The sequence below is a fragment of the Melopsittacus undulatus genome, chromosome 1 (genome assembly GCF_012275295.1).
Source record: "Melopsittacus undulatus isolate bMelUnd1 chromosome 1, bMelUnd1.mat.Z, whole genome shotgun sequence".
NCBI classification, from domain to species: domain Eukaryota; kingdom Metazoa; phylum Chordata; class Aves; order Psittaciformes; family Psittaculidae; genus Melopsittacus; species Melopsittacus undulatus.
The window spans coordinates 88,855,109-88,879,150 of record NC_047527.1 but is presented as its reverse complement, the minus strand read 5'-3'; the positions used below and the strand labels follow the sequence as shown (position 1 = coordinate 88,879,150).

General features: G+C 38.2%; 1 protein-coding gene across 1 annotated transcript in view; it reads left to right on the top strand.

Moving 5' to 3' along the window:
• Positions 1–24,042, top strand: part of LOC101880992 (uncharacterized) — a 78,284-nt gene that overhangs the window by 42,709 nt on the left and 11,533 nt on the right. The window contains exons 8-12 of the mRNA XM_031049751.2: positions 1,872–1,992; positions 4,113–4,352; positions 17,253–17,516; positions 18,875–19,013; positions 23,617–23,778. Of these exons, the coding sequence (XP_030905611.2) occupies positions 1,872–1,992; positions 4,113–4,352; positions 17,253–17,516; positions 18,875–19,013; positions 23,617–23,778 (926 nt within the window). The remainder of the gene's footprint in view (positions 1–1,871; positions 1,993–4,112; positions 4,353–17,252; positions 17,517–18,874; positions 19,014–23,616; positions 23,779–24,042) is intronic.

Sequence of the window (24,042 nt, the reverse complement as noted above, 5' to 3'; positions counted from 1 at the left end):
AAATCAAATCAAAGCAAACAAACAAAACCAAAAAAAATCATAAGCAAGGTCTGAGTAGAAATTGATTTGTAGTGATGTGCCAGGAACTTGGAGACTGGAGCATCTGTTTCAGAAGATGGGAATTTGAACTATGTGTTACCTAGCTAGCACACATGCGTAAGCCTGGGATGTTTAACATAATTGCACTTTCAGTAATTTTCTTGATAAAGAGCCGTACTAATTTTGTGGAGGCTTCTTGTCACCTAGCATGTAAAGGAGGAAACAGGAATGGAGACACTGGAGCAGAATTTTCCAAAACCAAATACTGAAGGAAAAAATAAAATACTGAAGGAATGCCTCAGAAGTGCAGTCTGGGAAAATGATGTTGGTTTGTTTGTTGGGGTTGGTTGGTTTTGTTTTTTTTTTTTTTTGCGTATTTGTGTTTTTTTGAATACTAGATTTTAACATTTTCTCTTATGGCTAAAATCTTAACTGAATATGTGACTTGGCAACCTAAGAGAGCCTGTCCTCTGATTGCCTCTGTAGATGTCCAGGTTAATCCTGAATGATAAGTGTACCTGATGCAGTGATTTCTCTTTGGGTCCCTATGGTTCCTCTCAGTGTGCTGCAGGCAGCTCCCTGAATGTCCTGGGTGGGCCATGGCTGTCCCTGGGCCACGTGGCTTGCTCAGCCTCCAGCTCTTAAGACCTGCTGTGTCTGTGCTCTGCTACCTGCCCCTTGTCTCAATCTGTGAGAGTGGCTGGAGCATTGCCAGTATTGGTGTGGCAAACATATCCTAGCTAGCCTCGCTAGCAGGTTGTGGAGGCAAGAACTGAAGTGTTTTGAGGTCAGCAGAGCATTGCAGATGTTTTTACTTAGGGCCATTTCTATTTAGATGCTGGTGCTGAGCAGAGACAGAGAAATCGCTCATAGTTCTATGTCTGTTGAAGATGTGATGGGATTGCCAGAGCATATAGCTTTATACTGCTTAACGTAACTGACTTAGTTTTGTATTTGCTCTTGCTGTGATCTAGGACAAGTTTTTCTCCATATTTTGCCTTCTGTGTATCCTGTGCGCTAGACAGGGCAGCTTTGGGTTATCCAATGTAAGGCTGTTACACTATTTGCTGGTGTTCTGTGTTGCACAGGGACCTCTCTTAAAAAAAAAAAAAAACCAAAACAAAAAAACCTTTGAGTTGATCTAATTACCCCCTAAAATTATTTTAACCAAACAAGAAGTTGACATATAATGGTTTAATGGTTCACATACAGCAGAAAATGTGTGTGTATTGTATACCTATATATCGACTTATATAACTTACATTTTTTTTTATATCTATAAATTAAGATTTTTGGAAGATTTATAAATCATAAAAGATTTATACATAAATTCAGAAGATTTCTATAAAAGGGAAGTTTTTTATGTGTGTGTGTATATATATATATATAAATTTTTTTCCGTAAAGCGACCCAGTCCTCAAAGAACCAATGATTTCTAAAAACCTGTTCCAATTAATTGAAGAAGTCAATTAGTCCTCAAAGGGTCAACAGAAGCAATGGCTTCCTACTTTAGTATTCTTAACCTAGAACCTGAGCCCCATTGCCAGACAGAGTTGAGAAACTTCAGATACCTTGTATTGACCTGTGGCAGAGACTGACAAATACTGTTTTATTACTGAGGCTGTGACTGCATTTTTCCTATACCGCTTTTTGAAGCCTAGCCATTTCTCTGCTTTAGTACATCGTTGTTTCTCCTGGGTGCCCTGCAAGGCTTATGATATGTTCAAGGAAAACATCAAACTGTGATATATTTGCAACAGCAAGTGCTTTCTGGGTCTACATTGTACTTTCTTTCTTTTAAATAGTTCTTCCCTCTTCCCTAACTGTTGCAGAGTGGGAAGTCAGCTGTTGAAAGCAGAGGAGAATGAAAGTGAAGAAGAAATGGTAGCCAGCTTTGGTAACCTTGCAGTTCTGAAAGCTGGATTAAATGTAGCAACAGGACCTTGTAAGAAGGTGAGGTGTTCTTCATGGAATCATAGAGTGCTCTTTTTCCTGATGCAGATTCCTAAATGACTAGATCAGTTGCATTGTGTTAGGTTTTTTTCTTTTCTTTTTATAGTCTAAGAGGATAGAATTTAGCAGGTTTCCAAATATGCTTCCCAGCAGAAGTAACCATATGCTTAAAGAGAATGTCTAAAGCTATTAATGATGAATCATTTGGGCATGGCTAGAGTTCTTCAAAACAGTTTATCAGTGCTGGCCAAGCAAAGTCTTTCAGCAGGAGATGAGACAGCTATGCCACCATGCAAATGAGACAGGCTTGAAATATGATGAATCTTCTATCTCCTTTTCCTACTCAACTGACACTCGCTTTGAGGAAGGTTGTAAATGCAAGAGAGATTGTGGTATAATTCCTCAGACTGGCGTTTCTGCCCCCCAGTCACTATTCGATTATCTTCCAAATTGCTGTGTTTCAGAGAGATAAAGATTTTTTATGGCTTGCTGACTTGAAACAACCAGAAGAGCCAGAAAAGAGATGGCTAACCGGCCATGCATAGTAATTCCATTGGTAAATGACAAAATCTTTGTTTGTATGACATTTCCAAAATTACTACAGAAGATGAATCTAAAATACAAAATGTCACATTTGGCATGCAAAACTATCACAATATATTTCAGTATAAAATTCATAGAGGCGTTTAATTTAGAATGTGTTTAATAACGAAGTCTGCCTGCATCAGTAATCCTGCCTTGAGGTTTAAAAAGATTGTCTTATTTATTCACATAATGTTAATTTTTTTATATATGATTCAGAAACCAAAAATATTAAGGTTAAATCTTCATTGTTAATTAAGATTTTCTAATTAAGCTGAAAATAATTGTCATTCAGATTAGCTGTTAAGTATGGTTTGTGTTGAGAAACAAAAGAAGTTTAACAAATTCAACTGTTTATGTAACTGCTTAATTTAATTCCAGAAGCTTTCTATCTATATGGAAATATGCTATCTCTTCCAAAATAAATCCAAGACAGGATTAAAGAAGAGATTATTAGCTACTGTAGGCTTTAACTGTGAGACTACTAAACCTAGTAGTCAAGGTAGCCATTTGATTCTGAAGTGTGGCATGGGTTCTTGTATCACATTGCATTAAAAGACCATCTAGCACTATGTTTTCTCAAGATAATGGAAGAAATAGATTCCTTAGGAAAAAAAAATTGTTGATAACTAAATAATTAGTTATTGCAAAGGAATTTTATCCACTGAATTCCATACTGGGGCCAAGCTGGGACTCCCTGTTCAGTGCCTGACCCTGCAGATTGCGTTTGAGCAGCACTGAAGTATCTGCTGGTGTAGTGGGACAGACCCTACACCTTTACTCAGGCAGGACTTGTAAGGATCATACTGCTGTGTCTGTTCCCTTCTGCCAACTACTGTGCTATAAGCTGTGCATTCAAGGAAAGCACCAGAAAGGCAATTCTGATACACAGCACAGCATTTATTCTATACTAAACATTCTGTAACTCAGACAACATCTTGTCAACAGCAAGCAGCAGATGTTTCCTTTTGTCTGGACTTGGAATAAAGGTGCCCGTAGGGAGTTGTTATTAAACTCTACACATGTTGCACTTTGATTACTATTTTTAAGAGTATCTGATTATATGATAATCGGAAGGTGAAAGTATAGTATGAATATTACACAGCACTAATAGCTTTGGCAAGACTAATAATTAGTATGAAAACATGGCCTGCCCTGTCTTTCTGTGCCTGCAGCCTGCTCACCACATCATGCATTGTGCCTGTCTTACAAAGCATGCTGTACTCTTGAAGGTATTGTTTTCCAGTTAATTCTGCCTTATTGTTGCAGACTAATGGCTTCTGGTGTCATACTTCCAACAGCTCCGCCTTAGATGCCTAACATTTTATTAGTGGTATTTGTATTTTTTTTAATCTGTCATCTCTGTGACTTTTGACCTCCCTAATTGCAGATCCTTGGTTTGCAATAGGTAATTGCAGGTTGAACAAGAAGTATGTTGTCTGCTTTTCGGTAGTTATTTTCTTGAAGAAATTTGTCCTTGCTAATTGTATAGTTAAGTTAGCTCTATCCAGATCAGTAACTCAGAGCCCTCTCTCTAGGTTGACTGCTTCAAGACACCACAGCTGATAGAAATTCACATCAAATGCCTGAGGGGAGTCAAAGATAAGGTCCCTAAAGGCCACTACACCCTCAAAGTTTCTGTTCTCAGCCGCTTAGGTGGTGGCTTGCTGGAGTGGCCCAAAATGAAGGAGCAGCCTCAGGCCAGGACAACGCTGCCTGTTAGTCACGATGGAAACTTCTACAACACTGAAATCTACTTCGAACAAAGTATCCAGACAGTAAGCAACACTTCTTAAATATGCTGTCTTTGCTTTGAAAGTTAAAACACATCTGCTCTTTCTCCTTCGGGCTTATATATTTAATGCATTTCATCATGTTAATAATTTATTTAATAATTTAAGGTGCAATTTAGGAAGGTGCAATTTTTTTCCCCTAGGTTAACCCTCATCACTCACTCTAAAAGTGCCAAATATACACTACATCATATACTGTTGTCAGCTAATTTTAAATTTTACTTTTATTCTTTCTTATCTATGCAGCTTGTCAGCTATGTAATTTGATTTCTGTAAAGTAGCTTTAGAATAATAAATGAACGAGTGGGTGTATATAAACACATGAATGCCCAAATCCTTCTGTGAGTTTTTAGCTCCATTGACCTCCATTTGCCAAAAAAGCAGCATTTGGATTATTTTGGAAGGAGCCCAAACACTTGAGGCTCTATTCTGTCTTTTGTGACTGAGGCACACATATTTTCCTGCCTAAGCATGCTGTGCGTGGCAGGATTGTTGTGTGTCAGTTGTTCACTGTTGTAGCTAATGCCTAGTGCTGGTTGAAACACTGGTCTCAGATAAACTCTCTGGCACATGAAAGCTTCTTTACAGTTTGAAAAACAACCCCCATATCTCTGTGTGGGTTTTTATTTTTGTGTGCGTGTGTGTGTGTGTGTGTGTGTTATGAGGCACTGGTAGAATAAGGAGGAGAACCTTTTCAATTTTCAATTATTTATTTTGTAGTATGACCTGAATGACAGATTTATTCCTCCCCCCCCCATTGTGAGAGGTGTTGTATAGATACAGAACACACATGCAGTCCCTATCCCAAAGAGCTTTCAGATAAAGCAACTTTAATGTATGGTATTGATGCTTTCAGTTATTTGGAGATAGGTCATTTCAGCTGTTGGGTTTGTGATTATAAAGTGCTGCTAAGTCACGTTTTCTGCTTTTTAATTGTTTATAATCTGAAATGGATAATGAACTGTGTATGTAAATACATCTGTTGGTATGAAAAGAATCACTTACAGAGGGAGGGAAACTTTGAATGTGACTGTCACATGACGTTAAAACAAATATATGTATCTGTTGGAGAAATCACTGAGCTGTGACTCCTCCAGAAGCAGGACACATGCATCCTCCTTACTGCCTTGAAGACAAAGTACTGTCATCTTAAGCTTCACTTAAAGACTACAGGCAGTACAACTGAATGGCTGGCATGCCCTGCCTCTTGCTTTCAGAATCTTGCTTCTTCTGGGTCTTGCCTGCTACTTTTGCTCCTGCCACTTTTCCTCCTGCCTCAAGAACATTCTCTGCTCAAAACTGTGTATCTCTTTTCTCAGCACTAAGTAAGAGCTAGTTCAGATTGACCCATCTGTTATCTAGCTGCTCTTAGATGCAAAAGAAACTCCTGTCCTGGGTTTGTGGAGTAAGCTCTTGATTTGTGGAGTAAGTACAAAGTCCACATACTTGTCTTTCTCTTGGTCTCTACCAGGTTGTGTAGACACCTCAGGAACTGCTTAGAGGTGGCTATAAATCTTCATTCGAAGGTCTGAGAGAAATGCTTTTTACTTTTACCACTTTTCCAGAGTTTGCTTTAAAGTCCTTTATGAGTCTCACAGAGGATATTTAAATTAAAAAGTTTAATTTTTAGTCTAGAGAACCAGGGTACTGGTCTCGGGCAAGTCCACTAAAACTGTGGTACCATGTGGAGAAGTGGGATTAAATGATCTTCTGATGATTTCCTGTCTTCCCTATGGTATACAGACAGCAAAATCTTAATGTCACCATTTTAGAGAACCTCCTCCACCAGCTCATTTTGGAGACACAGGTGTTATACCCTTGATGATTCAACCTTTCTGTTCTTCCACCTTGGTATTAGCCCATAACCTTAACATTTCAAAAGAAATCATCTAGGCTGAGGTGAGGAAAATTTTAGCTTCAGATGGGTAGCATCTACTTCAAAACTTAGTGAGATCTTAGTGCTGAGCTTCAGATGAACACAGGGTTTGAACACAGCCTTATACACAGCACTGCTGCCTTGGGATGTATTACAGGGGGGAAAATACAAGTACTCACAAATGAAGAATAAGTTTTTGTTTTCATTGGCCAGAATAATGGTAGGAGTTCAGTGTAAACATGGTGAAAATGAAGACATGCACACTTGATATTGAAGGAAAGCTTAGTTTTAACTAATATATTAGAGGAATTGTTCCAGAACATTACATCCTTCCAAAAATAATAACCCTGTCATGTCGGCAAAGTTGGTGTCAGCATGGGTTACCTGCTGCATACAGAAAGTGCTGGTCATGTAAGTTAGATCTGCCTCAGGGCTAGTCTGACTTGCGCACCCGACCTTTCAAAAATGTTTTTTGTTCATTAATCAATGTTCTTTACTCCAGTTTGCCAGCTTCCATTCTTTCCCCTCCTTCACTGTCCTCCTCTTTAGTTTGTCAGCCTACCTCCCCCAGTAACCTCTGACTGCTTATTAGGCAGCGGCTCCTAGTAGTTGAAGTTGAATTTTATTTGGCTTTCAGTAAGACCAAACAGTCATATGAGTCATTCCTTTACTTGAATTATCCTGGACAAAACACCTATAAATGCTTACGACTGCAATAAAATGTAATTACTGTTTTGACTGATGCCGTTTTTTTAGGAATAGCAATGTTCAGAAGCATGAGTTGAAAGGGACTTGTTTTAGATTCTGCATTTCAAGGGCTTTGTCATATGTTTAGTTTATGCAAGGGAACTTTAGATTTGGATGGGTTAATGCTGTCTGGTCGAGATGAAGCAAGAGCTATTTTGAACTTGCTGCATTATAACACAAACTGAATGTGAGCTCAAGCTGAGATTCAAAAAATGCAGTAGGTTGACTCGGGCGGTAAAGAAGCTTTGTTCTTAAACTTTCCATGTATTAATTTTTCTCAGGTCTGAAATGCAAGTTGAGTAGAGGATAGGAAAGGAGGTATGTTTACTGTGCGTTTAGTAATGCAGTTACACAATTAGATTGTCCTTGGCAGTACCTGCACAGATAAGTCAGCATCATCTTTACACTAGACCAAGGATTTTACTAGTATAATTTCCTTATTGCTGCTCATGGTGACTACGATTCTACTATAGATAGATAAGACCCAAGTATTCAGTAAACATTTTTTGTTTGCTGTGTATTTAAAGCAGTGTCTTACTATTCCATAGGATCGTGGCCCAATGTTAGCAGGTGCCTGTTACATTTTTCAGCTTAATAATGACTTGAAGAGCACAAATGAGTTGTGGTATGTGAAAATTTAGTTTTGTTCAGGAAAAGTGGTGGGTTTTTTTTTCAGGTTTTCTTAAGTTAGTTCAGCAAACATTAAAATAGCTGTATGAAGCAATTATAAAAGTAAGAACAAATCTTAACTTTTCAAAATCAAAACATTCATAGGCTTCAATGGCATGAAAATTGGAGTGTGGCAAAAATATTTCTCTTTTAAAAAATTCCAGTTATCAGGACCAAACTATTTTGCAGTACATCACTATTTTTACCTAGTAAGAGAAGGAATTTTTAAGAAAAATGTTCCTATTTCAAGTATTTTCAATAAATTGTAAACCTTTCTGGAACACATTTCCAGAAAAAATATTGCCTGTTAGGAAGCAAGGTTTTGTTCAGAAAGGAAAGTTCAGGTAGGAAATCTTTAGCTATTTTGTAAAGCACTATAAGCCAATGAGACTGCTTGAAAGTGGCATTTAAAAAACTTTTGTTGAGCTGTCAAGTCACCTGGGATGTCAGTACAGCTCTGATGAACAGAAGCAGGGACAGTCGTGTCAATGTGGGGCTTCCCAAGATTCTTTCTAACCCTGGGTCCTGCTGCGCCCATTCATCATCAGTCCTTATTCTGAGCCAGCCTTCCAGAATTGGCACTTCAGCAAAAAAAAAAGTGAGCTCCAGAAATATGTGAGCACTGGTGCTACTCTTATTCCACAATGTACCTGGAACTTGGTGTAGCACTAAATCAGTTCATATGCATATAAAACCACTGTTGCTGACAGAACAGTTCACAGATCTGTAGATTTTTAAAGAGTATATCAACTGGTTAATATTTATGTACCAGTGTGGCAAGGTACTCGCAATATTATAACAGTAGCTGGGTACCATTTTGTTTTACTTGAGGGAAATTCAATATGAATAAAACAGCAACTTTTCAAACATGACATTTAATCCACGCATGTAAATCATACCAGGAGATCTATTATTCATTATTAAAAGGGCACCATATTTTTATTACACTGAAAATGAAACACAAATGCTGTGAAAAATTTAGTGCCTTTTCCTGAAGTTTCAGGACACTTATCATGCAGTCATCTAGCAGGGGCTGACACTCATTTTAAAATATAGCTACAAAATTAATAAATTTGAATTCTTTTGCTTGAAAAAGAGGATGTTCTATTTCACTGAATGAGGTGGATTTATTTTTTATTTAAGGCTTCCTAAATACTTAAGATGGCAGAGTACTTTAGTAATGTTCACATTCAGAGTTAGATATATAACGAATAAAGTTCATATCTTTGCTGTTATTAGTCATTTCCAGCATTTTCTTCCCTGAAGTGCATTTTGAAAACTACATATATCAGAAACTGATTAACATGACCTACGGTATTAATTCTTAAAATATGATGAAACAAACAGTTTCAAGGACCTTATTTTCTGTATGTCAGCAGCTGTCTAAGGACTGTGATGCTTTTAATAATTACAAAACAGGGTATCATTAGGAAAAGTAGAGCACAAACTTTTTTTTCCCACTCCCCTTATTTTATTCTTGAGTGAAATGCTGGCACAGATGAACATTTAGCTCTAGGACACTTTATAGGACATAACATAAGAGTCTGATACACTATGAAAAAGATAGGAAGTAATAATGCCTGGCAGTGCCAGAGGACTTTCAAAATGAGAGACACTTAAATTTTGCCTCGATGCAATTATTTGTAGTTGGGATGATAAGGTGCTACGTGAACCTTTTGGTGAATGCAAGAACTAATCTTAGATGCTTGCATTTATTTGAAGACTGCAGGTTTAGTTTGTTTTTGTTTGGGGTTTTCTCTTTTTCTTTTTTTTCATGCAGCAGGAATATATACTTGTTACTGCTTCTATTTTGTTTATCTGGCTTGTTTTTTTGGGGGGGGGTGGTTTGGTTTTCAACTCTTATTTGCTAAATGTCTTTTTGCAAGAGCTCTTCAGAATGCACATTTTCAAAGCAATTCTGTTCTGCTGTGGCATCCTGGGAGACAGACCTCTGCATCATGCCACAAGCTGCCCTCAGACTAGGTGCCGCTTATACCATGTGGCTAAGGGCCCCATGCTGCTCAGGCTGGCTGCTAGCCCTTCAATAGTGCTCTTCTCCCCAGATGGCCATGAGTCATTCTCCTTGCTCTGCACCCATAAGAAAGTGTCATAGGGACCTCCTTTGATCCAGTGCTCTGCTGTGCACAGATTCTGTTCCATCCATAAGCTTCAGCCAGGTGGTCTCTCTAGAGACCTTTACTAGCCCTAGATGGACTTTCCCAACATAGAAAACTCCATAATCCAAGGGATTAGTGGAGTACTGCATCCAGCTCTGAGGCTCTCAACACAAGAGGGACATGAACCTGCTCAAGTGAGTCCAGAGAAGGGCCATGAAGATGATCAGAGGGCTGGACCAGCTCTCCTGTGAAGGCTGGATGAGAGTTGGTGTTGCTCAGCCTGGAGAAGAGAAGACTCTGGGGAGACTTTATAGCTGCCTTTTCATGCCTAAAGGGGACTACAAGAAATCTGGAGAGGAGCTTTTTACAAGAGCATGTAATGGCAGGACAAGGGGTAATGACTTTAAACTGAAAGATGCTAGATTTAGATTAGCTATTAGGAAGAAGTTCTTCACGATGAGAGGGGTGGGGCACTGGCACAGGTTGCCTGAAGAAGTTGTGGTTGTCCCATCCCTGGAATTGTTCAAGGCCAGGTTGGACAGGGCTTTGAGAAACCTGTTATAGTGGAAGGTGTCCCTTCCACTATAAGGGGATTGGAAGTAGATGATCATTATTCTGACTTATGATCACTATTCTGACTTAACCATTCTATGATTCGTTAAGTCTGGTGTACTGACATTGCAAAGCCATTGCATATTAGAATCTATTGCATCTACCTTATTTAGCAATATGCAATTGATTTACATATGCAAAAGTTTACTACTTATTCCAGGTTTTTGATAACTAACTGGAGTTACTTTTCACATGTTGTCTACTGTGTTTCAGTGGTGGGGGTCTTGGAGACACCCACTGGACTTTACTGTGCATGCTCTTTTAGTTTAGACCAACACATACTGTCCAAAGACCTCAGAAATGTGGGCTACATTATAATGCATCATATCTAATGAGATTAAGATATGTGGTCTGTGTTGGAAAATCTAGTAGACATATATTAAAAATCATGAGTGTCTAGGGACAGGCTTTTATTTTGGACCATTCTGTGGCCTATTCCCTACCTAAACCAAAATTATCTCTCATACAGCTTGGTGTAAACCATGGGATACAATAGTTGTACAAAAGCCACATATTATCTGGGGCAGATCAACAGGAATGTAAAATGCAGCAGCCTCTGCCTGTGTCCTTTAGCTCCAAGTAAACTCCAAACAGCAGAGAATACCAAGAGCAAAATAAATACCTGCCACAACAAAAAAATGCTGTGAGTGGAAAAACGGAGCAATTCCATGCCTCACCAGAGCTGATAGTCTGGAACTGTGAAAAGGGGCTCAAGGTGTGTTTTGTCCATATCTGCAAGTTGTAGAAGCTAGCAAAATGCCCTTGGAAGACAGTTTCTTTTTCATCCATAAAAGATCTGGTTTTGGAGCATTTTACATTTCAAATAATTATTTATGGACTCAGGATGAGCAGCTTAGTTGCAAAGTTATACTATATAAATGGGAGGGGTAATTTATGCCACAAAAGAACAAAAAGTGATCCTGATTAAGCAGAGCACACAAGGAAAAGAGGGTTTGTTATCAGGAGTTAATCTTATTGTTTCTTTGCTGGAAGGGTGATAGCTGAGCCTCTGGAAAGACAGCAGAGCATGACCAGGTCTTGACAATCCAGAGAATACTGCAGGAGTGTGAGCTTATTGTCACAGCTTCCCTGGTAAAGTGAGCATTGCAGCGTCCTGGGCTGGACTGAAGCTTATGGAGGAAGGGGATGCTATGCTATGTGACGTGTGATGTGGAATCTACAACAGTGTCAGGCAAGAGACCTGAGATGGAGCAGTGGGTTGAACAAAAAGGAGAGGAAAGCTGTCTGTTGCTGCACCAGAGGCTTGGGCAGGAAGAGTGACACTGCCATGTGACTCAGCCCTGTGTGCTGACCAAGGCCACATCTCCATGAGGCTCCTTGGCTCTGAGTGGTTTACTGAGCAAAGTATGTGTCCTCTTGACACAAAAGAAATAAACTCTGCTGTTGTGTGTCAGTGGCCTAAGTTATCCCAAGAAAATTCATGCTCTGACCATGCTGGAATCAATCTTGGGAATACATGAGGTGGGATTGGCAGGAGAAGCTGGGGTTCTTGCTTTCCTCTAACAAAGACAATTTCTCCCCTCACAAGATGAGGTCAGAATCTGCCCAGACCAGCAGTATATCACCAGAAACACTCGGGGATGCTGGAGCTGGCTGTACCATACGTTACTACTCCCTGCTGGTCAAAGAACAGAAAAGAATTAGCAGCAGATGTGCCAGGACAATTAGCAACAGATGCGGAGGCTAAAGCTCACAGAATGCAAACATTATTCCCCTGTATTTGGAAAGATAAAAGGCCAGATTCTGGTCCTCTGGTGTAAGGTAGTTGTGCTATATGTGATGTTGCTGGAGCTAACTATGCCTTGAGTTATCTCTCCTAGAGGAAAAGGCAGTGGGGAATGGTTGCTCTGATAGCATGGGAGAAAGCAGGAGGTGTTTCCATCAGGACACTTGGTGTGGCTCTGGGAAGGAGCCAGGCTGCTTTGGCACAGTGTGTCAGGAGAAATCCTGCTTGCTGCCACTGCTCCAGGACTGAAAGCAGTGAAAAATTTGCCTGCTTACAGAAACTGCTGCCCTGTACTCCATGCAGCTCATCTGTGATCCTGAGCTCGTGTACTCTGCCACATCCATTTCTGGTCTGTAACTCCTCACAATCAGGGAGGTTGAGATACTGGGTCACAGGAAAGATGGTGGTACTGCATAAAGGCATAAGGAGACGTGCAAGCTGCAGGGATAGGAAAGAGTCAAGGTCATTTGACCTATGTGAGGCTTGAAATTTTTGCTTACTTTTTCAGAAAATAAATAAAAAAAAGAAAATGGGGAAATGAGTGTTAGTGTGGAGCTGCATGGTCTTCCTTTGATTTGTGTGTTATTTTGTATTCAGATACCTGTTCAAAGACAGGCAGTGATGGAAGGCTGGGGAAGCAAGTTTCCAGTTAGTCCAGGACATTCTGATGATAGATAGGACTTTTGGAAACCCTAATAACATGATATTTTATTTTTTACCTCAGTCTGTGTTTTTATTCCCTCTCCTCTGGCCTTTTATAAATTTCAGAGTTACACAAACACTTCCCAAGAATGCCCTTCCCTCTGCCTTTATGCTGGCTTTTCACATCAACAGGGAGGGGTTGAAATCTGGTTGTGAAAGCCCCATCTTATTTTGTCAATAACAGCCTCGTCTCCAGCACTACTCATTTTACATAGTGAAATCATTTTTTACTTGTTAATGAAATAGCTTGATTGGAATTGCTTCTTATTTAAAAGATTTTCTACCTGTGTTATACACCACTGAGATTTGTCTGCTGTAGTTTTCATAACTGGAAATGATGAGCTGTTCATGGTGTTTTGTGAGGTTCTTCTGTATAACAAGTAAACATTGAATTCCCTTTTGATATTTAAATTCACTTTAATCCATTTGAGTTGTACATGTCTAGTGGTCATTTTGTATTATGTGAATTAAGCAATGTCCTTTTTCTCCAAAGTTGAAAGTATTTGAAGGTGTAGAGGAGACAAGCAAAGGTTCATTTCTTCTCTGCCAAGGTTAAAACCCAAAAGTAAGTCAGACAAAAAAACCCAAATCCTCACACTGTATCTGTTTATTGAAATATTCAAATAGAATTCATTCTCTCTCTAGAGTAAACGATTTCTTTGCTGAAATTATAGTAGCATATGGGGAAGCAAGATATATTACAATAAAACTGATATAAAACAGTTGAATTCAGAAATAGTGGCAAGAGATAATTTTAGTTCACTATGATTTAATTCAATTAAATGCAACACTGTTAACTGCAGACTAAGAAGAATTACTTGTGCCTGTGCAGGCATACATAGCATTATTTATTCTCTGCTGCATCTCTCTTTGTAGAAGAAATTACAGCCTTAGAAAATGGGTACTGGATGCTTTCGTAGCACTATAAAAGGCTATATACCTCACAGACCTCAATACAAATTTTACCTGAGCAAAGAGAAATGGTGAAAAATGGTGTTAAAGAGTAGACCTATTAAAACCTAGGATGCTGTATTTACACAGTATGCTGTCTTTGAACATCAACAGTGTTGGTGCAGACTTGTGGACTGACTTACCAAACAGTGCTTCAAAAGAAGCTGCCACCAGCAGGGAGAATATTACTGCTGATTTTTTACTTAAAAAAAAAAATAAATTCTTTTTTCCCCCATCCCTTTCAGAAACAAAATAGTTCATGAAAACAAACTGTCCAGTTAGAGCTGCCTGTGCCTTGCCTGTCCCAAGCACTGCCCTGAGTCTCTTGAGAGAGAGCAATTACTGATTCCCTTCCTCCTCCTCTAACCCTGAGCCATTTCCTGCCCTGTACCTGAACATGACAGCCCAAACACACAGAGTCATGCCTGTACTCAAGGACCATGGATTTCAATTGGAGCTATGTGCCTAATGTCTTTGTGTACCTATGCTGATGGGTCTGTGTTGGCAGTACCATAAATCCCTCGCGGAGAAGGCTAATGAAGGGCTGGTGGAACAACACTGAGCTTCTTCCCAGGCCTGCTTGAACCTGTGGCTGAGAAACAGTGAGCTGTGATGGAGATGTGTGTTCTCCGTGGGGATGGAAATAAGCTTAGCAGGAGGCTGTTGAGGGGACCTGTTTTCTTTTTGAAATTTTCTGCTTCAGCCTGGCTGTCCCTTCCTAAATAGCAATTCCTTCATATAAACCACACTTTTGGTGGTTGTCAGGATGCAAATGAAATCCCATAGGAACCTGCGTGAGTGCTTGGCACATTGACACAGAGTAATAGGTAGAGACTTAGCTGGGATTTTTGTGTATATTCAACACAAAGAATTTTATTACTTGTAGGTATGCTTTATTTGACTGTGCAAACAGATGTGTGATACTGTTCTACCTGGGCCAGACACCCCGTGTTCATGCATAAGGACTCCTAGAATGGTAGTCCTTACAACTTCAGTCTTTGTAGCACACAGGCATGTGACGAAACTTGTTTTTGTTTTGATACTATGTGTTTGGATCATGACACAGCTCAAATACCCAGCTCCTGTAACTGTAAGCAAAGGGATGTTTCCTGTCTGAAACAGTAAGTTTGCAGTCTATGTCCGGTATGAGAGCTTATAGCAGATAAAGTATAACTGTGAGCAGGAAGCAAAGAAATAAGCTTTAAATAGCCACAATGATTACCCTTACACCAACTTCTTGACCACTCTCTGTTTATAGGCAGAACTGTAAAAGAGCGTATACTGTTGAGTTATTATTAAGAAAAGAGTAAGTCTGGGAAACAAGGGAGAAAACAAAAAGGATGTTGTGAGATGGCAGTGCTTTTAGCTGTGTGTGCTTTGGATTGTTCAATAACACAGGTAACTGCCTTTGATCATAGACTTGTAACCACCATCTTTTTTTGTAGCACAGAGGTTACTATCTAGCACCCAGCTAGCCAAATGAAATGTATGGCTTGATTAAGGATCTCTTTTGTCAGTAATTTGTGCCTAATGTTTTTAGCTTTCCCACGGGCTGTTACAGAAAATGGTAAATCTGGTTTAAATGAAACCTGATACTGTTAATGGTTTAATAGCAGCTGCCACAGGGTTATGGCATTTTTCAACAGATGCTTCTGTTTCATTTTAAGCCTATACTAAGTCTTAGAATATATTTACATAATTAATATAAAGTACACCTACATTATAATGACAATATTTATAGTTTTAAAAGATTTCCTTAAATTACTTCCTCTCCATTGCTGTTATCTAAAACTAATATATAACTTGAAACAGGAAGGCATAATATTAGAAATATTAATTTATATTTATCTCTTAAAAATTATAGAATGCAGCACAACTGTGAACATGTAGCATTTCCTAACATAGCAGTTATTATTATGGGTAAATTCCTTAGCTGCTTCTGAAAAAGAAGAAAAAGTTTGGCTGTACTTGTATTGTGCTTATTGTTCTACTGTTCGATCAGGAGTATAAAAATGGTACTTGTATTTAAAAATATCAATCAAGAAAAAGCTGCATTGAGGTATATATTTATGTGCAGAAATATTTGAAATAGTAAAGGTTTGTGGCTGATTATCAGCTGTAGAATGTTGTCTGATTTAGGAAATCTCAGCTAATATAAGAGAACTTTGTAATTTTACATTTTTAATAGTGGGTGATCAGTTTAGATAGATGTCTTCTATTTGGAGGTCTCATTCTGAGTTTCAAAAAATACTGAGGGTATATCCTACAGGACACTTAGAGGATACCCATGAATGTTGTGGTCTTCTGCAGGTATATGTCAATTCACAGAGAGGAGAGAAGACAAAAATGTTCCTCTTTCTCTCTTAAACACAGCCTTCCCTTGCCTTGAAAGGCAAAGAAAGGCTGAGCAGAGTCTCTGCAAGGCAAGCATACTAAGGCATTTTCTGCTATGAACTTTGAGGACTGAAATGGGAATAAAAAAATGTGGAAAACATTCAAATAACAGAACAATATCTCTGTTAGGGAGCCATCAAAGATAATTTTTTTAAGAGATGAAGCAATCCTAGCTCTCTATAATCCAGGAGAATGTGTAGGAGCAATGGCAAAGGAAAAGTTTTGGTGCTTGAGAAATGTAGCTGACATACTTTTTCCCCCTGTCCCCAAGTGGCTAGTCTTCAGAGCTGTTAGCCAGTGTATGATGGTAATCACTTTCCCTGTTCTAGTTTTTATATGGTTTTTGTTTAATTTGACCTTTTGAATAGTCTTTGCCATGGGAACACAATTGCTCTAGGCCCCTAAACCATTGATAGCTCTCTTCCACAGCTCCAAGATCCTCAGAAGAATATCTTTAGCTATCTTATGAAAAGTATAAACAGTATTTGTTGAGTTTATTACCTCAAAATTATTTTACACTACCTTGACGTTCACATACTTTGCAAGAAGAGTTTTCCTGCTTTAATTTGAAGGAGGAAGGTTATTGTTTACCAGTATTATTCCCAGAACTGGGTGGAGAAGAGTTTATGACTCAATGAGGAGCAAGACTGCAAGTGTTCTCATGGGGTGTTTGGATGAGCTCTCCGAGGCTGATGCAAGAAGAACCTGGTGAATTTCAGTAAGCCCTCACAGGGACAACTCAGTTTTCCAAATTGTACTGTTTCTCTGTCTTAAAGTTTTCTAGTGGCAGTGCTTTTCCACCAGTGGTAAATAAAGGAAGAAAGTGAACACTTTCATAAAGCCAAGGGCAAAAATGAAGCCATAAAATTAACATGAAAAAAAACAGAACATTTTCTATCAGAGTGAAAAATTGTTCAAATACATTATTTGGTAGAAAGAGAAGAGCTGTTAATTGTTTTAGTGTGCAAAATTGGTTCAAAGGTATGAAGTTTGTAGAGCTTTATATGATATAAGAAAGCTGGTTGTGATGTTTTTATGACTAATACATCTCTCTTTTCCTCCTTTGCTAGGTTTTACCACCTACAAAAGCTGTGAAGCCAGGCATGATCCTCCTCTTTGAACTCTTCCTTCTTCGTGGGACACATACTTGGATTGATCGAGAAGTGGGATGGGGAGTTTTTCCTGTGTGTGACAACAATTTTAATACTTTGGAGGGAAAATTTAAGTGTCCCTTCCTTAGAGGCCATTACGACTCCAAAGTTGACCGATTCAAGAAAATTGAAAATTTAATTTCTCAAGACTTGGATCACTGGTTATGCAATCTCTATTTCCAGGTTTGTATTTAGAAAAATTAGGCCTGCTTGCTTATTAACTGTTCCTCAGAACAGATTCCACTTTCCTTCTGTCAGCCTTAAAATCAATACTGTCTTTCCAAGAAGCAGTTTATCAACCTACCCAATAGGCATACAAAGAAAATGAATGAATCTTCAACTTTTACATGTAATTAGTGGGTTTTTTTGCAGCCAGATTTTAGTATTATTTCAAATATCAAAATATTGGTTGGGGTGCTGAGTAATTGGATCAAAAAAGTAGATCAAAGTTGGAAAAAATAAAAAAGGCAGTTTGAGCCTGCCACCTGTACAAGTTAATTTTATCCATAGCTTTAGTAAATCTCAGAGGTACTTTTTCATGGCTACAAAATAAAAATAATGTTTTTTATGATATGGTTGCATTTGATATTGTTTGTCTGGGATCCCCACCTAATGAGCAAGGCTCTGTTGTAGTAGAAAACTTACTTAGAATTATGTCCAAAACCTATTCAAGATGTGACATTTTTTGGATGTCTGGTGGAAATGGTTCTGAAATAAGAACTTATTTTCAGTGAAATCATTCTCTGTTTCTGGACTGGAAAATTAAGGGCTTTATTGTGAGGTACATTCCCTCATTCAGAATCTTAACGAGACCTCAAACTTATATCTTTTTTATAGTCATGTCTGGCTCAGGAAAAAACACTTACACCAAAATAGATGAATTTTGAAAGCATCTTAATTATAACATGTGGCTTTACTTAGTAGAATGTGTAGGTATTATTTTTCTTGTAGTGATAATTTTCAGGCAATCTTAATTTTTGCATCTACCGAGAATAAAAGAATGTGAAAATAGTTTCAGAATCATGAAGAGAAATAAGAATTTATATACATATATAAAAATATACCTAACTTATGCTAGGAGAATTTCAGAAAAAAAAATAGTAAAGCTATGGCATAAAAATGACAAGAGTAACAATGTAGGGTAGTGGGGGTGGACCTCAAAACCGCATACTTAGTCTTCAAACAAAACATATAAGCTGGGATGATTTAATGATCTAGGCTATCTACATTCTCCTAGATGATTCTGAATTTGGATTGTGAATCACACCCATTTACTGGGATGCCTGCCTTTAGTCTGTAAGCATGGAGAAGGTGTACTTGGGAAACAGATCAGAGGTAAAACTTAAATAAGTTAGTAAACAGAGTAAAGAGAAACAAAAACTTCCTAAAATCCTCATAGAAGCATCTCAGGCTTCTAGGGTTCACAAATAGTGTACAAACGAGTTTGTTCTGGCGTTGTGGAATACCTAACTGCTTATTCTCACTTTTTTTTGGTGGTTTTTTTGTGTTTTCTTTTTCTTTTTTTTTTCTTTTTGCAATAGATAATTAAACTACCACAGGATTCAGATGAGCAAAGTAAGTGTGGTATGCATCTTAATCTCCCACCTGAAGATGTTATATATTCAAGCACTGCTAAAAAGAATGGTGTCTCAGAGAATGTTGATCAGTCTGGACTGCAAGGTGATGGATTCAAAGTTTTATGTTTTTATTCAGGCTTTCATTGAGCAATCAATAGTTTCATTTTAGTGTTGGCTTGTCATTAGTGTCTTGTTAAACTAGATTTTCCTCATTCACATATTGGTTCAATATGTATTATAGCAGGAATATTGTGATTTTTTTTTTTTTAAATTAAGATTGCTTAACTTTGTTTTCAGTTGCGAGCAATTTAAACCAGCCCCATTGCTGAGATTGAAACTTTCTATTCTGGCCTCTGTTTGAGACTAAATAATGCTTGGAAAATCATAGCAATGACAATAACTGTTCAGCTGCTTATGACACCAAACTTACATAAAAAAAAAAAAGGAAAGATACTTTTTTGTCTAATTATTTCTTGAAGAACTCTAGCACCTCCCTGGGCTACAACTGGGACTTCAAATTTGGCAGGGAGGTAGTTCTGGCATCAGCGGTATGCTTTATGTTACTCCTATGGAATCCCATTAAGATTCAATCAAGTGGTAACACATAGGAAACACAAATTTTTATTTTGCTTATCTGCAGCAGACCTCCCAGAAGCTTTCTTAAAAAAAATCACTGAATGTTACTTGTAAAGTGAGCATCCTCCCTGGCCTCTGTGAGTCTCATGTTGTAGCTACACTGAAGACATAATTGACCATATTGCAATGGACTCATAAATTGCTCCTCTTCTGTTAGAAATCCAGGAATGAGAATGGGAGGACATTGCTATTTGTTTTTCTTTTTCATAATGTGGGAGCTGACTTTCATGGATAAAAATAATTCTTTGTCATATACAGACATTTCTGTATTCCCTCTTGTTTAATGAACTGAAGGATGCAGCCAACACACAGGTTGCAGTGTCTGTGTGAAACTTATTTGCAGATCTGAAATGGAGGTTTATCTCTTCAGGCATTTGAGAACAGCAGCAGTGATGCACTGTAGAAGTCACGGGAGGAGAAAGACTAGGATGTTGGAAAAAAAGAGAGCAGATAAGCAATAATCATTTAGCATAGAGAATAGGCAGTGCAGGTTGGAAGCATAACATGAAAAGAGGCCAGTAAAAGTATTTTTCAGACAGTAAGTATTGGTTCAGGATATAGAGAAAATGAGATTTGCCATATGACGCTCTTAGGCTTAGTAGCAACTGTACTATGATCTGAAGGCTTTTATATGACCACCCTGATACCAGGAGCATGGAGGTGCAAACATACATTGTACTGAGGAGCAAGGTCATTTTTGTTGCCATATATCTTCTACATATCTGCTACGGTGCATTGAGATGCAGAACAAAACCATGAAGAGCAGATCCAAAAGGTGGAGTTGCAGACAATTTTTCTCAACATTCAACAATTTTTTCTTTTTCTTCTTCATAACTGAAGGGTTATGGACAAGTTCTTAATAAATCAAACTTGTCCTTACTGTTGTCTGGTCCTATCACCAGTCTTCACATGCATGCAGAAGCACATTTTTACATAGAGGATGCAATTTAATAAGTCACAATTCTGGAAACAGGTGGGAAAAACTCATGATATGCAGTTTGAGAAGTCCAGAAGATGTATTTCTGAGAACTAAGAAAGAGCATTAGTATATATTGTATTTTGTGTGCAGACCTCTGAAATATGCTAATAAGCTGATCATGGAAGATCTGTAATTTCCATGCCAAACAGATTAGCACTAACAAAATTTTAAGGAGTAATTTTTGATATTGTTTATATTTATTTATTTTTCTTGGAGCCTTCTTTAAAGGTATTATTAGCTGCTAATATCCCCCATGGGTTTGTTTTCTAATGTGTCTATGCAGTCCTACAGTATGCTGTTTCTGCTGGTGATATGTTGCTAAGAGATTTAATAATGGGTAAACAAACACAACATGTGGTAATCCATTTCAAATTAAAAGTTTATTAAATGTTAGCTTGATGACTTTCTGGCTATTTACAATTAAAGGAGCAAACCTTAGAGAACTGGAGATCACATGGTGAAAATCACAACTTCCAATATTTCCAACAGAAAAATGTGTTTATGATCTGTGGCAAGCTGTCGCACATTGATATGCTCTATAAATACTGTATTGTATCTGTTAAACCACCAAAAGTGTGTGTGGGGAAAAGCTCTGTTAAAATTACATTAAAGTTGAGACACAAACCAGAGAAAGCAAGAACAGTCTAAATGAAGACTAGTGCTCTGTAACTCACTCTACTGCAGCAGTCTAAATAGTGAATGATCTTACATATCAATGCTGTATGTGGTACTGCAACATATAAGCAAAATAGAGCAGGTTAGGAGATGGTGTTTTAACCTTCACTTCAAATTTGCCTTTGTTTTAGAAGTTTAAGACAGAACCTTCATATTATTTCCATTAGCTCCAGGCTGCATTATTCTTTTAAACCACAGCCCTGTGCTGGGCAAGGTATGGCTCTTCCCTGCTGCACAGAATCTTTCTTCCAGAGTACAGTGCAGGAAAATACAACCCAATACCTCCCATTCTACCTCCTTTGTAGATCACAGATGCACAGTATCCCATCTAGCATATCTTTTAGTCCAAATGATGTCTTTGCTCTGTTCTTTTGAAGTGGTATTCCATGAGAGATTCGTGGAAAAAGTCAGCTTCTGCTTTCATGACCACCATCCTTTGCTTTTTCTGAGAAAAGCTTCTGTGGCTGTTCTGTTGCCCCATAAAGGGATCAACAGTCCCTGTCAATGAATAAATGACTTTTTTTTTTGTGGAATTCATTAGCCATTGTGTGGAAGGTAACAATTTTAACAGAATAAGTATAGGTAGGAAGATTTGATGAAAAAAACAGAAACGTTGCCTTGATAGACTTGGATCTAAACCAACCCAGTCTTCTAAATGCATGAAAACTTCAGAAAAATGTGTCTGTCCATATAAAAAATTAAATATACATTCTTCAAGAGAGCCCTTTTTCTCACTTTGACATCCAAAGCAAGATCCCCTTTGACTTTGGTGTCCATAGAAGAGGGAATTCACTTGTGCAAAATGTCAGTGTAACTCTGTAACTGCTCTTTCATCCTCAGAAAAGTAGCTGGACATCACTCCTGTATTTGTTATCCAGTTCAGACACTTTTAAGTCAGACTCAGGCTCATTTGGGAAGTGCTACTATGCACTTGTTGGGAAAATTCTTCTAAATACTTGCTTTCCTGTCTGGGCTGTTACTCTGACAAATACCTATTTGTGCCCATCGGAAATGATGATCAAATAAAATAGGCAAGTACAAAACTGTATTATATATACTTATATATATATTGTATTGTGCCCATCAGAAATGGTGATCAAATAAAATAGGCTAGTACAAAACTGTATTATATATACTTATATATATATTGTATTTTGACACTTGGTAGCTTGTAGAACCAGAGGAAAACCTTTCCCATTCTAGTGACTTACATCTCTTTATATTGGCCAGTTTGAAGTCCTGAAGTTATGGTGATCACTGTACTAGCATATAATGACATGCAGTCAAGACCAAAAAAGTTCTCCTCCCTTACAAGGGAGAAGGTAGAAGAGTTGCTGAGGATGAGCAAGATACTGAATAAATTATTTTGTGCCAAACTGTGTGCAGGTTTTGGTCAAATTACAGCAGAAATCAATACCTATACTTACATAGTCATGACCAATTGTATGTCTTTTTAAGCAGAAGTTATCCCAGCACGACAGAGTGAAATAAAGATGGGAGTTTTTCTCAGCCTGTGTTGGAGGAGAGGTGTTATCAGCCAAGGTTTTGAAGGAAAATGTTCAAAGGTAGCCAGGCTAGTTTGGCCTCAGCAGCTTGATGATTTTTCTATAGTAGAGCTGTGACACAGGCTGTATTTTCCTGTGTACAGTACTGTGTTAGTATGACTACGTTGCTTTCAGTGTCTGGGATAGCAGAGATATTTGTTATTACTGCTTTGCAGGGGAGATTTGTCACATGGAAAGACTCCCACAGCCCCAGTTATCTTTGGACTAAACACCTGCATATAGATTTTCTGTGCTGTAACATTTTCTTTCCAGAAAGTCTGCTTGTCCCCTCTGCTGTACTTTTGGAAGTGTAAAGAAAAAGGCAACTCAGCTGTTTGAGAGTGGATTTAAGGATACTTTATTTTCTTACGATGAACAAATAGCTATTTTTTTTCTTAAACTCATTTTCCCCCCCCTACAACATTTGCTAACAGCAGCACGTGACTTATGTGCCCCACGCATCAACCAGATGAAAAGTTAGAAGAGCTGAAATGTTTTCAATTCCAAATGATGAGTTTAAAATAGAAATATATATTATACAGAAGAATAATTTTCAGGTGTACAGTTTATCTGGTTACAGTACAATTACAAGCGTTTTTCGGTCTGTTTTCTTTCCGTCTGCCTGCCTGGCTGTTAAAATAAGGTTGGTTTGTACCACGTGTCTTTGGCAGTCCTTGAAACTTGCTGAAGTTGTAAAGCTTTAAACAGTTGCGCAGGTCTTTAATGTAAATTAGTTTTGACAGGACTGCTAGGCAAAGACCTGGCCCATCCCATAGTGATGCTAGCCGACAACCTCTTACTGCTCCTGGAGCAAGAAAACATGTGGAAGGAATTGTTCTTTTACATTTCACAGCTTGTCATTTCCTCTGCAGGGCAACCTCTGACCTCCTCGAAAGATCCTGACACCCATAAGGGAAGTATTCCCACTGTTGTAAAGGAAGTGGAAAACCAGTTTAATGCTGTGAAAGGAGGAGAAACGTGTGTGTTAGAAGAAGCAGGGAGGAAAAGCGAAGAGCTTAAAAAGCTTCCAGCAGGTTAGGACTTTTATTGTGTTATTTAATTTACTTAAAGTTTGCAAATAGATCTGCTTGGCATGTGTGTAAACACCCCCATCTCCTTTCCTCCTCACCCTGTGGTATCATCTCATCATTATTTCTCCAAGCAAAGGAAGCGATGGAATAGTTTAAATCAATTGTGAGGGATCAAAAGCAGCTTAGGCGAAAAGGTACAGAGGTGGTAGGCTTCCCTGTCTAAAGAGTATTTGTAGGCCAAATGTGTTAGTAATTACAAGGTGTGTG